This window comes from Lycium barbarum, chromosome 11 (assembly GCF_019175385.1).
Source record: "Lycium barbarum isolate Lr01 chromosome 11, ASM1917538v2, whole genome shotgun sequence".
NCBI lineage: Eukaryota > Viridiplantae > Streptophyta > Magnoliopsida > Solanales > Solanaceae > Lycium > Lycium barbarum.
Genome location: NC_083347.1, coordinates 115,756,221 through 115,770,067, shown reverse-complemented (window position 1 = coordinate 115,770,067; position 13,847 = coordinate 115,756,221). Strand labels below are relative to the sequence as shown.

General features: G+C 33.2%; 1 protein-coding gene across 1 annotated transcript; it reads right to left on the bottom strand.

Annotated features, from left to right (window-relative positions):
• Positions 1–2,364: 2,364 nt before the first annotated feature.
• On the bottom strand, positions 2,365–10,441 carry LOC132616887 (probable metal-nicotianamine transporter YSL7). The gene is made up of 6 exons (XM_060331647.1): positions 9,864–10,441; positions 5,570–5,733; positions 4,772–4,869; positions 4,551–4,685; positions 3,789–3,978; positions 2,365–3,695 (listed from the first exon to the last, which is right to left on the bottom strand). Exons 1-6 carry the CDS (start codon positions 10,288–10,290, stop codon positions 2,589–2,591), a joined length of 2,121 nt encoding a protein of 706 aa, XP_060187630.1. The 5' UTR covers positions 10,291–10,441; the 3' UTR covers positions 2,365–2,588.
• Between the last annotated feature and the right edge of the window lie 3,406 nt (positions 10,442–13,847).

The following is a 13,847-nucleotide window of genomic DNA, read 5'->3' as shown; positions in this document are numbered from 1 at the left end:
TTGTTAGTTATAAGTTATCTTTTTTCTCAAAGCTATATTCTTAAATTTTAAGCCTCAATTAATTAACCTAAGTTTGGCCGGATAACCGTAGTTAACGGATTCTAAAGGATGTCTAACCCTTTCCCTTTAGGATAATATAGAACCCTTACCTAGAATCATACTGATTAAGCGGACTATTAATGGAGGTTTAGTTAGCTTTACTTTAGTTAATAAATTAGGTGTCCTAATTCACCATTAAACTAATTAGGTGGCGACTCCTTAAAACAAACCAATTTAGGAATCACCAATATGTTGTACTCTAATTTAATCCGGTTAAAATGGGGTATAACAGTGTCATTGTTCGTTTATTTAGTGAGCGAGTGAAAACCAAAGAGTCGTTGTTGGTGAGCGAGTGAAAAACCAACTTTGTACGTTGTTGGTGAGTGTGTCAAAAACAAATCTTGTTCGTTGTTGGTGAGCGAGTGAAAACTAATCTTGTAAACGTTGGTGGTGAACGAGGAAAACCACAAAGGCTGTACTCAACTCAAACTACAAAAAGCTTAAAGAGATAACCTCCTTGCAACCCAAGGGGACTGGATTAGGATACCACATTGGTTCCGAACTAGTATAAAAATTCCTAGTGTCATTTGTTTTATTGCTCTCATATTATTTATGCACCCTTACTATTTATTGTGGTTTATACTTGTGCAAATCGAAGGACTGATAATTTTGTGCAGGCTGTCTCGCTATCAGTCGATTGGCACCAAACAGTAGTCGACTGGATTTTTTATTAGGCTTACAATTCACCCCCCCCCCCCCTCTCTTGTACTTTCACTACATGGCCCCGTGTTGGGTCCCCAGCAAGGCTGAATGCAAAGGTGTCAAATGTATATGTGTAGAGCTGTCAATATGGGCTTGGCCCGCGAGACCGGCCCAACCCAACCCTTCATTTAAGTAGGGTTGGGCTAGGATTTCTTTGGCCTATATAGAAGTGAGGCTCAAAATCTCAGCCTCTCTTGGCCCGCCGGCCTCAAGGGTTGGGCTGAGGCCAGCCCTTGAGGCCAGAAAAGAATAATAAATTAATTAATTTAAAAAAAATATATAAGTAAATTAAACAAAAAGATAAAAGTAATGATTAAAAAAGAATGTACTTACTACTAAGTAGTAAATTAGAAAATAAAGTAATACTTTTTAGTCTTAGAATTTATATTATGTTTAATTTCTTTTGAACGTGCTCTGAATTAGTGATAAAAAATAATAATTTATATTTGTTCTCTTAAATTTTTTTCTTCTATGATATGATTTTGCTTAAGAATGGTGTGGTAGAAGATTCTATTTCATATTGCATAAGTTTCATGTTCAAATTGTACCAAAAATCACTTAGAAAATGTTATTCCGGAAGACGAAAAAACTTAAAGGGCTGGCCCGTCCTAACCCGCGGCCCGCTTAGGGCTGGGTTGGGCTGCCATTTTGTAGGCCCTTCAATTAAAAGGGTCAGCCCGTCCTAGCTCATTTAATTCTTTGACCCTTTAGGATTGGGTTGGGTTGGGCTGGGCCAGCCCATATTGACACCTCTATATATGTGTGATCATCTCATTTAAAAGAATAAATGATAAGGGAGAATACACTTTTATTTACTTAATTATATTCTCAAATAAGTTCATTGCGGCTAAATATGAAATTTTCCGTGGCATGGCACCAATGTGTTTATGGAGTAGATGCATTTTCCACCATCCAAGGCTGTCAAAAATAATATCTTATTCCTTTCTCAGGTTGGCTTAGTTTACTCCCATGTAACTTTTAACATTGAGTTTTAATTAATTATTCAATTTCTAGACAGTTTTGTAAGTATTGCATGTACTAATTCTATTTGATGCCATGACTGGTATAGAAACTTAAACTGATTGCATGTCTACCTTAAGTTTTGAGCTTAAAGTCGAAAACTTTTGACTCAAGTCTGAAACAAAAGTTGGTATGTTCCCCCGTCTTCAAATGCAAAGCTGAATGCAGCTAATGTGAACAATTATCCGTTTTGAGCTAAGTCCGCACGGTTTCTCCGGAAAAGTCACACAGCATTAAGAGTATCACTATACCTCGTAAGAGTATCAGTATACCTAGTATATAGTTTCCTTTTCTTTCAGCAACCAATGTGGGAGTTTGTTTGTACCCCAAATCATCTCCCCACAAACTAAGTTTCACATTACCCATTACCAATCATGGGTTAATTTAGATCTCAACCATGCGCCACCCACATTAACCGAGTATTAATGATCAAAGCTCACCGACTTCTTTTTTGTGTTTGTGTCTTCAAAGATACGGGTAAATATAGCAAACCGGACCATAGACGGGTAAAGGCACTAATACGGGATATATCACATTTACAGCTTTAATTTATAGCTAAAATGACCACTTAATCAGAATTAACTTGTAGTAGTGCTTAAGATATATCACATTTACAACCTGATATGAAGATCAACATATTCTCTAAGTAAAACTTCTATCTTTATGGCAGTTCATATCAATATGGACATCGAACAATCTTCGTAGAAAAGGCGACATACAGAGGAAACAGAACAATATAACCCGATAAAACCTACCAGTATACGACTTCAAGAATTTATGAAACTTTGTACCCTGATATTATCCTTCCTTGATAGAAACTTCATGCAAATCGGCGGATTCACACCTGACAAAGCTAGTATCGAACTAGGCAAGGTCCAGATCCCATCACCACAAATTAGTCCAGACGCTACGGCTGGTCCAAATGCATCGGCCTTGGTCTTGTTTATCTTTGTCCATACGAACAATATCAGGCTCCCGAGACACATATCAATCGCGAAATACGATCCAAGATAGAACGGTATAGCCATTGCCATAGGAAGAGGAATATACTTCGCCTTGTTCTTTCCTACAGCGTCCCTTACCGCGTTGATAGCAATAGCTCCGAGGAAGAATACGTAGCAAAGGGTGAGACAATTCTTCGGTAGAGCTGAGAATCCTTCGACTCCCAAGATAGACATGTTACGATAGACGAGCGCATAAGGGGCCGGATACTCTGAACCGGGAACGCCTAAGTCATGGAAGGCCTTGTAGAAGAGCCAAAATACACAAGGAGAAATGATACATCCCATCGCTGTTCCGATTATTTGGCTTATGAACATGGACCTTGGAGAAGCTAAAGTCATGTAACCGGTTTTGAAGTCCTGCGTTAGGTCAGACGCAGTGGAGACTATGTTCATCATGACACCACAAGCAGCTAATCCCGCTAGAACCCCACCATGAGCGGAACCCGCCCATGCCCCAATCGTGAAGATGGCTAGCTTTCCGTATGTGGATGCCAACGACCAGTCGGTGAGACCACATCCGTAAGCGTTGCAGAAGGCTAGTACCGGTGCAAAAATGTATATCACAATGATGTAGTACCACCTAAGTTGATGGAAAATGTGTGGAAGAGTTATAGTGGAGAGGATGGCAATGCTAATATAACCGGCTATTGCAACCCATGTAGGGATTTGATCCTTGAGGAAAAGCTCGGTTCGTATCCAATCATCATAAGATAGAGGTGCCTCTGTAGGGGATGCACGGACACCAACAGGAAGGACAGACCCTGCTCTTTTCTCGCGGAATTGGCAATATATACCATATAACGTTCGTCCAAGAACTTTGATGAAGTTGTATAGACCATCACCAAGGATCATGGCTATTGCTATAAAGACCTGAAATAGAAGAACATATAGAAAAGCCATTAGCCTCATTTTGAATTTTATCGAAGAGCTAATTAAAAACTACGGGTCATTTTGATTACGTACCCTGTAACCCTGTATACCGTGAAGGCTGCTAGGACTTTGATCAGCAGGGTACCAATGACCTTTTCTGTCTTGAATAAGAGGCCACATTATACCCCACGAAAGGATCGCTCCGACTAGCAACGATATGTTGATTAGATAAGGACATATCATCCCAACACCAACATAAGTCGCCGAGAAGTCAAAATAAAACCTGGTTGATCAGAGAAATAAGTCAAAACATTATAATGATATATAGGAAGAAAGTTAATTATCTTGTGTAGAACAAGCACAAGTTGGGAGGACACATGGAGAGACAGATATAACAAGAAATATGCTTCCAAGTTAATGAATGGACACAAAACATCTATGTTGCTCGGACTCTTCCAAAAATGTCACTGGGTGCATATCAGATCCTCCAAAAGTAATGCATTTTTAGACGATCCGACAAGGGTGCAATAATATTTTTGGAGAGTCGGAGCAATATAGCAAAATAGTCTTGTTTCGGATTTACATGCAAAAACATCAGATATTTGTTCATTAGAGTCCAAAAGGTTAATTAAACTTAGGACAACAGCATTTTGTACAACAGCGTTTTGTAGGTTATTGAAAACGAATTGAAAACTTTACTTATATGCTAATGATTCCAAACGCTTATTCAGTCTTTTCCAGTTGTTCTATTGTACACAAGTAAGCTTATCATGAATTCATGTCAAGTAAGATTATCATGAATTCAGGTCAATTGATGTGAGCAAAAAGTTGATATTACTTGAAATTCAAACATACTTGTTCTCGTAGGCTTTGAGACCGAACGTGGGAAAATTCACGAACCCACAGCCATCACCACCTGTGAAAAACCACTGGAAGAAACCCCACAAGAAGCTGAAGGTGAAGAACTTTCCCAAAGCTTTTACTTGTTTCCTGCACAGAGCAATTAGTACTGTAAGTACTATAATCTATAAGACTATAGAATATTTAGTAAAATTCATACGAAATTAGAGACTCACTTGGCTAGCTTAGCTCCTTGTGGAGTATGGAAACTGTTGATCAGGTGAGCAGTTGCAGTGCCACTCGGATAAATAAGTTTGAAGTCTATGATCATAATCTGAAACATATTTACACAATCTCAAAAATGCAACTCATCCAAACAAAATAAGAACAGTTCGCAGTGCTTTAAAAGTGAAAAGCGCAATAAAACAACAAGGTCCATGGGGCTTGAAAAAAAAAGCCACAAGTGAAGCCCACAATTTACAGAGAACTAAACATACCACTCATACACGAATTTTTGTACTTCAATAATTAAATTGCAATTAATGTAACTAATATTAACATCCAATATATAATAATGTCGATATTAATCCATCTCCTCAAAATTGAGATACAAAGAAATGACCATTCGGATCACTTTTATGTCATTGTTTGATGCACACATTTCTATGAAATGCATGGTCTCACTCATGAAGCAATAATCCCTCGAATCGCATCACTTAATCACTTTAAGTGGGAAAACGAGACCTTACTCTGATCAATAGTGAGCAATTCATTCCAAAACTACTTGAGGCCTATAGAAGTGCCGTCTCTGATTTAGAATTTTGAGTTTATGGGTTCAAGATTATAAAAAATGCAGCCTACTGAGTTTTGAATAGATTATTTATACATATTAAGTTGATCTCTTAACACAAATACAGAGTTTTAGCCAAAACTATTGGTTCTGTTGAACACGTAACCAAAACTCTAGCTCCGCCTTGGCTAGAAAATGTGTTATACATATACATTACAGATGTAATGCTGAGTGAAGAGTTTACCTTACGAAGGGGAACAACTGAGAAAAGTCCAAGAAAGCTAACAACAAAGAGAAAACCCATCATCCATCCCAAAGAAGGGTTCTTAACATTATCTGCAGCATTAGCTTCAGTTGACTGCTTAGCAACAACTTCGCTCATACCAAAAAGATAGCTTCCAAAACCTCCTGCTCATCAAAGGTAAAATAAATGTAAATAAATAAAATAAGAGATATTTAATTTTTAGATGCTTTTTATCACATTAATAATGCCTTATCGAAGGGAGAGTGCACGAATTTTAAAAGAGTGATTTCTTTTCATCTGTAAAATGTTTGGAGAACAAAATTAGTGTTTGTGTTGATAGGAGGTGACAAATACCCTGTGAAATAGTTCAGTTGCATGCAAACTGGCCTCAACACCATATTTATCAAGGAAACAATGGAGAGTGCGCCAATTTGCAGCGTCACTCCTATACACTTCAAGATTCATTTTATTTGTTTAAAGGAAATGATATAGGTGAAGTGGTGGATGTAGAATTAATAATACCCACTGCTCTCTACTTGGAACTCTATGTATAGTAATTTATTAAATTCGATATGTCGTTATGCTATAGTAGTTTGCATTAAATTATAATCTCTCTCAATTTATGTGATACTTTTCGCTTTCCGAGATTCAAATTGTATGAAATTTGACCAACATTTTAAGGTGTATTTTTCCACCATATTGATATGAGAAAAGTTACAACTTATAATATTTTTCATGTAGTTTTCAAATATATAAATTTTAATCTGAAAATAATGAGTTAATCTAATCCAATTTAGCTTCACACTTTAGTCAAATTGACTCGCGAAAAGCGAAAAGTATCACATAAATTGAGACGGAGGAAATATATTTTGTACCAAATGAGTTAGCTCCCATTTGGACAAAGTTTTCTTCTTCTTTTTTTTTTCGGAAAAGAAAATTGAAAACATTATTTGTTCATGGAGTTTGATTAGTTTTTGAAAAAAAATCCAAGTTCTAAAAACTGGTTTGGGCCAGTCTTTTGGTAAAAAATTTTCTTTCACTCAGAAAACTTTAATTTTTTTTCAAGTAAAATGCAAGTACAACCACAACCTCAACTTGCAAAAAAAAAAAAAAAGAATTTCAACGCAACTTCAAAAACTCTTTTTTTTTTCTCAAGTTTCAATAAATCTATGTCCAAACGCTAGCTTAAAATTCTGAATTCAGATCTAGCCATATTAGTGATCTGGATATTATTATTCGACCTTTTCTCAATCTTTGTAATGTAAATCCTGATTGAAACAAAATTTCTCGAGTTTTTTAATTTGTAACTCCACCAAAATCGGAATAATTATTTTCAATATTCTAAAGCAATAGTGATTCTCCTATGGAACTTCTAGTTTAATTGTGGAAAACGATCATCAACATTATTTTGTTGACCCCCACCACTTGCGGAGATAATAATTCATAACCAAGACTTTAAATTATAACTGTTACAAGTTTCCAGCTTGCGTGCATGTGTATCAGATTAGTGATTAGTCTAACAAGTCAAGTAAATGAAACTCCAGTTGTCTTTCAAAGACTTTAAATTCTGTCATGCATTCACACTATCATTGACTAAACTGATTTAATTATAATTTCTCAGATTCCAAGAATATACTAATTCATCATCCTGAATTTTATTTTCTACTCTACACAGATATTAATAGCAAAATATATATAAATCATAAGTCATCATTTTAGGCATGCTTTGACTTGGTTTTCGGAAAAATTCTATAAAAATAATAATTTCCGAGAGTTCTTTAAAGATTTTCTGCAAATAGCATAAAAGAGTATATTGAAAATGAAAAAAATATTATTATCATTTACTCCGTTTCAATTTACGAGCCTTTTTTTAGTCCGCTAAAAAGAATGTCGCATAACCTTCATATTTAGTACTCCCTCGGTCCCAATTTATGTGATGTCGCTTGATTAGATACGAAATTTAAGAAATAAAAGAAAATTTTTGAATCTTGTGGCCAAAAACAAATCAAAGATAATTATGTTATAAATAATCTTGTTAAACGTAAAAGGTAAAGTTTAAAATTCAATGAAAAATTATTGCAAACTAAAAAAATATGTCTTTTTTTTTTTGGAAACCGATTAAAAAGAAAAAAGTGTGATATAAATTGATCCAAAGGGAGTAAGGTTCTATTCTGACACAATCATTTCACCTCTTAATAATGATCCATTATTGTTATGATATGATAGGTTTAAAATTACAAAAATCAAAAGGTAATAGTATAAGCACTTAATTTAAATTATAAGATTCAAAAGTATTTTTGTTCATATTTTATATTCCGAGAAATTAAGATACATATAAAATGAAACGAAATAAAGTAGTATTATTTATTATTTAAGTAAATTAAAGGACAAGGGCTTTACAGCTATTCTAGAAATTCACATTTTGAGCCTAACGAGATGAGACCACTTTAATACGGACCCCACACATCCTTTTTCACCCGTGCAAAGGATAAAGTAAGCGTTTGAATAATATTCAATAAATATTTAAAATAAGATATTATTTGGAACAAAAGTTAGAAAAAGATGTTCCAACTTTTTGTATTTTACATGAATTTTATTTGAAACCACAAAAGGATGTGATCCGCGGATAAGACTGCTCTCGAAGTTTCGGATTTCAGCGCTGAGTATGCCGAATATTTTTTGTAAGAAACACTTCCCCTGAATGAGCCCTACGTGGTGCGATTCAGGATTTAATCGGGCACCAGATAAAAAAAAAAAGGAAAAAAATATTTGAAAATTTTGTAAGTGAAAAATTAATATCTAACAACTCTTTAAAGAATTTTTTTAATGTATAATTAATATTTACATATTTTAAATACTGAAATTTGTTTACAAATAGTGATGTCAAGATTCATTGATATTTTTATAATCTGTGGAGTCCCCAAACCCACCAACAAAGCAAGACGCCAGAAGGGCGATAAACAAATATCCCGTGCATTATATAATGACAATGACAATGTATATAGTCCAACATTTCAACAATATTAATTTATTTTTATTTTTTTTGTTGGTACATTTCAACAACATTAATGGTGATGTCCCTAATTTCTTTTTATCTACATCTCTCTCTCCTAATCAAAATCACCATTAACTGCAGTAGAATGAGATAAACACACGCTATGATAAAAATACAGATTAATCATTTTTTTTTCCAACCCCACCTGGCCACCTTCATGGAAAGTGGTTTACACATTATCCAATTATTTTCATTAGTCCATAACACACTTTCCTTTTGTTCGTCTTAAGAGATACACATGTTTATGTTTAAAAATAAATAATTAATTTTAATTTTTTATCTCTTAATGATGTAATTGTATAGCTATAATTATATTTATTATTATATGATTTAGATCATAATTTTCAAAAATATTTTTTTTCTTTCTTAAATTTTGCGTTCCGTCAAATATGTGAGACCGGAAAGAGTACTATTAAAGTAAAAACGTCTCATCAGCTAACGATTTAAAGTAAAAACACAGCTAAATCACCACCTTTTGTGAAGTCAAACTTGAATTGAATTCTCCTTTTAGTCCCAACTTGATTTGCGTCACTATTGGAATTGGAATTATGACTACTAAACTTTTCACAAGATCTCAAATATGGAACTAACGCTCAAATTTGATCACCTCAATGCATGATAAGTTAACTATCCAAATTAAAAGTTATAGTTTGACTTTAGATTATTGGTTACTTAAAAAGAAGTAACAAGTAATCGTTCATAAGATTGAGAACAGTAATTTGAAGAAAAAAAATGACAAATTACTGCAAAAACATATTAAAATGCACAAATAGTGTATGAAATATTTCACACCATCAATATGCAGAAGTAAAATTCTAAAAAGCTAACCATGTTTGCACAAGTATTTGCGTGGGATTAGACTGACTTATAATCAACGATAGTGTGATTCTTTTTTTCCAGATAACATAACACGTAAAATAAGACAAATAACTTTTATACCTTTATGTCACGTCAAAATACTTCTTTCTGCTTTAAATTTATAATTTTTAGAAAAAAAATTGGTACATTCAAAACTACCACTACAAGTCGGCACAGCTAATAATTTAAATTTTGAGAAAATTATATTTACAAAATCATTAAACTCTTCAAACAGTAATATGCATCCACATAAAAAGAGACGGAGGAAGTAATTATAATAATATATAGCTAAAATATATAATTGTAACTTTAAAAAAATTATGAGGACCAACATAAATCATTGTGAGAGTGAGATAAAGGAAGGAAGAAAGAATTACTAACCACTAAAGGCTATGCCTGAAGTTGCAACAACACAAGTCTGAATAACAGTATTTTCTTGACGAGTAAACGGTTGCGTTAACATCCCAGATTTCTCAAGAAATTTAGTCCAAGTCTTGACAAAAAAGAACCCCAATAATCCAGCAGAAACATTAAGAGAAGGGATAATTCCAGTAGTAAGATTCAACTTCATAACAATAAAAGTGAATAGAATTCCTAATATGAAGCTCACAAAAAATGCCCTGAAGGTTAATTGACTTTGCCATGAAGGCACTTCTTTTGACTCAAAAATCCTCTCAACTGATTGTATTTCTTCTTCTTCTTGTGGTAATAATTCTTCATGAGTTTTTTTGGTAGTGTTTGTTGAGTGTTCATATTCATTTGAGGGGTGTGGTTCTCTTCTATGGGCACTATTATTGGATCTATCCATTTTTTTGGTGAGGTTCTTGGTTTTTTTTTTTTTTTTTTTTTTTGAAGTTGGGATTTGGGAAAATGGTATTTATCGAAGGAAGGAGCTAATTAGAAATGAGTGAGGTGGGAGAGTGAGTACTCAAGAATTCAGATCATATTGGTGTATTAAAGGGTGGTGATGTCTTTATCAGTCGAGAAATGAGGGTCGGTGTGTGGGGTTGGCCTCAATGTATGACCATTAAAATGTATTACTATGATATTAATGGCAGGATACATAGACAGCTTCGTAAACTTGTTAATGGCATACTTCCTTGGTTCATTTTGACTTGTATTGTATATTAAAAATAATTGTCCTTCAACACTTTGGAATTATGAAAAGATTTTTCAATTCTTATTTCAATATTTTGTATAGATGAAAAGATATGAAAATTTTAGCTTCCAAAGTATTATTTTATGGAAATACGTGAATTGTTAGAACCCAATATGTAATTAGTTGGCTGCATAATTTTTTTGATAAGCTATAGAGCTCGTTTGGATTGACTTATAAGTTGGTCAAAGTAGCTTATAAGTTATTTTTAACTTATTTGAGTGTTTGATAAAAATAAAAAACAGCTTAAATTAAGTTAAAAAGTATTTAAAATAAGTCAAAACTAAAAAGTTGCTCAACCCTAACTTTTTTTTTGGGCTTAAAAGTCATTTTGGTTTGACCAATAATTTTACCCTTTTATCCCTTATATTTTCTATTAATTACAATACTACCCTTACTTCTAAAACCCTTTAAACCCTTTTATCCAAACACGTAACTGCTTATTTATAAAATAATTTTCAGTACTTAAAAGTACTTTAAGCACTTATGCTTAAAAATCACTTTTTTTCAGCTAATCCAAACGGGCTCATAATTGATTTCAATCATTAGGTTACTTACCAATAATAAGGGATGATATGATAAAATTATCATTCTATTTTTTGTCTTAATAGGTGTACCACGTCAATACATGATAAGTAAAATTTGACAAAGAGTGTATTTTATTTAGAGACTCTAATTACGTAGGTTATAATTAAACAACTAAACACATAATAAAAAAAATTATTAAACATTTTTAGCTCAATTTACACAAAAGCTTCTGCATGTGCTCAAATTCGTTACATAAATAAATTATAACTTAAAAGATGTCATTTTTTTTAATTATTCACATTAACGTCAATAAGCCGTAAAACTATGAGATATTCCAATTGGAATTCATGTGTGTAACAAAAAAGTTGGAACACTTGTGCGGTTCTTGTTTTTAATTTTAGAAGTTGGGATTTGGGAAAGGTATTAATTGGAGTAAGTGGCTAATTAGAAATTTTGAAATGGGTGTAGTGGGGGAGTGGTAATCAAGAACTCAAGATCATATTGGTGTACTGAAGGGGGTGATGCTGTCTTTATCACTAAAGAAAATGGGTGCGGGGTTGGCTTCGATGTATGACCATTTGGATGTATTACTCGTGCGTCTGATCAATTTATATGATTCTTTTATTTATTGACGGTTAATTTAATTATTTTTGAAATTAAATTAGTTTCAAATTAATTTATCATTTTGTACTGCACTTTCACTTAATAGTTAATACTTATGGTAATGATAAATGACTCGTCCTGCCGTACCCTTCTCTTATATTATCAAAAAAAAAAAAAAATGCTAAAATTCAAACATTTAAAAACTATATAAAAAGTCTCATTTTAATGTGATAAAAATGTAGTCAAATTGCAAATATTTTGAACCACAATAAGTTGAAAGAAATAAAGCATAATAATCGATTCTGGATTTGAATGGTTTCTTGACAGAGACAAGAATGCGATGGTTTTGTTTATATCGAGCTGGTTTTATAAGTTCATCTAAAATTTGTTTTATTATACTGGATGCAGATTATTCTTTGAAGAGTGTGAAATGTTTGTAATGCTAACTTTGTAGTTTAAGTTATTATATTTATCTTTTTATTTGGCTAAATACATAAAGGCCTCTCCTAAACTGACAGGTTTTATTTAAATTTCTCTTAAATTATCGTTGGTCCTAATTACTCCACTGTGCAATTGGGCTTCAATTTTTTTTTTGTCACGTCAGTCAAAAAATGGTACAAAAATACAGAAAAAATAAGGTCGGGGGGTAATAGGTCGCCCGCAAAAGTTAAATGCATCATAATTAATCCGAGTATACGTTGGGGGGAGGTTATGTATTTTCCCATTATTATCCCCTCAAACAACAATTGGTCCAAAGTATCCCCTATACTTGGCTTCTTCTAGTCGTTACCCTCAAAAGAAAAATAGTAAAAGAAGGAAAAATTAGATTGGCTAAATATAAAACAAAATGGTATTTTCATTTTTTTTTTACACATAAGGTTAATATGATTTGGCTGTCATTTTACACTCTCACACCACACATCATCTGAAAATCACTTGAATTATAGAAAAGTCAAATACAATCGAGTAATCATGATAAATTATTGTTTGAGGGGTGATAACTATAGAAAAACCAAGTACAAGAGGATAATTAGAACCAATATATTTTTAAAGAAATCTGAATAAAACACGCCTAATTTAGATCCTTAATTTCTAAATTCTAAATTCTAGATTCCATTCTGAATGGAGTAGCTGTGGCGGTAGAATCGTGGAGATTCTGTGAAGAGTGAGAGAGTTGACAAATACTTGGCGGTGGTCCTCGTGAGTCTAATAAAATAGGCAGCAATACTATGAACTTGTGAACCCTATTGAACAAAATCGGCTTTGCAACTTGGTTTTGATTCAGCCGGTAGATCAACTTGCAAATTAATCATACGGTCAAAACAATCATGCTATCCAAAACACAACGTACATTTCAAGAAAGTTTATTCTTATAAGCAATTTTTTTAATGTGAATGATGATTCAGTACCCAAGACAGAAATATTCATTTGTTTTTGGAGATATAACGTTTTTAGTCCTTATGTTATTGTATTATTTCTGTTTTGATTCCCGTAATATATGACTTTACATATTTAACTTTTAATTAAGAAGTATGAGAGTTTTTGGTCCTTTTATTAACAACCATTAAATAGAATGACGACTGCTAAAAGCTACAGAGAAGAAAATTTTGAGTGTGCTTATACTTCAATTTCATGAATATTTTGTTGTACTTAGGAGTGATAAAACTGACTCAAATCCATATTACCCGTCAAATCCGCTTAAGTTTTAATAGATGGGCAAGAGTAATTCTGTTGATGGGCTGATTTGAGTTAGGTCCGACTTACTCATTACAAATTTGCCGCTCAAATGAATAACTAATGCTCCACTTTGTATGCTTGCCCATTCACCCTTATCTGATTGAATTTTGTTGAGTGTGCGAATAAAGTTTCACATTAATAGCTGAAAAGATTTGAAAGCTAAATATAAAGTGTAGAATCTCTTAATAGTGTGAGGCTTTTTGAGAAAACCCGTGCGGATTTCGCTCAAAACGAACAATATCACATCATGTTAAGAGTATTTTGGGCTGATTTTGCCCAACAACTGGTATCGGAGCTCAGTTTCAGTGGGACGAGTATGATGAAGGTAGATGATGGCGTGG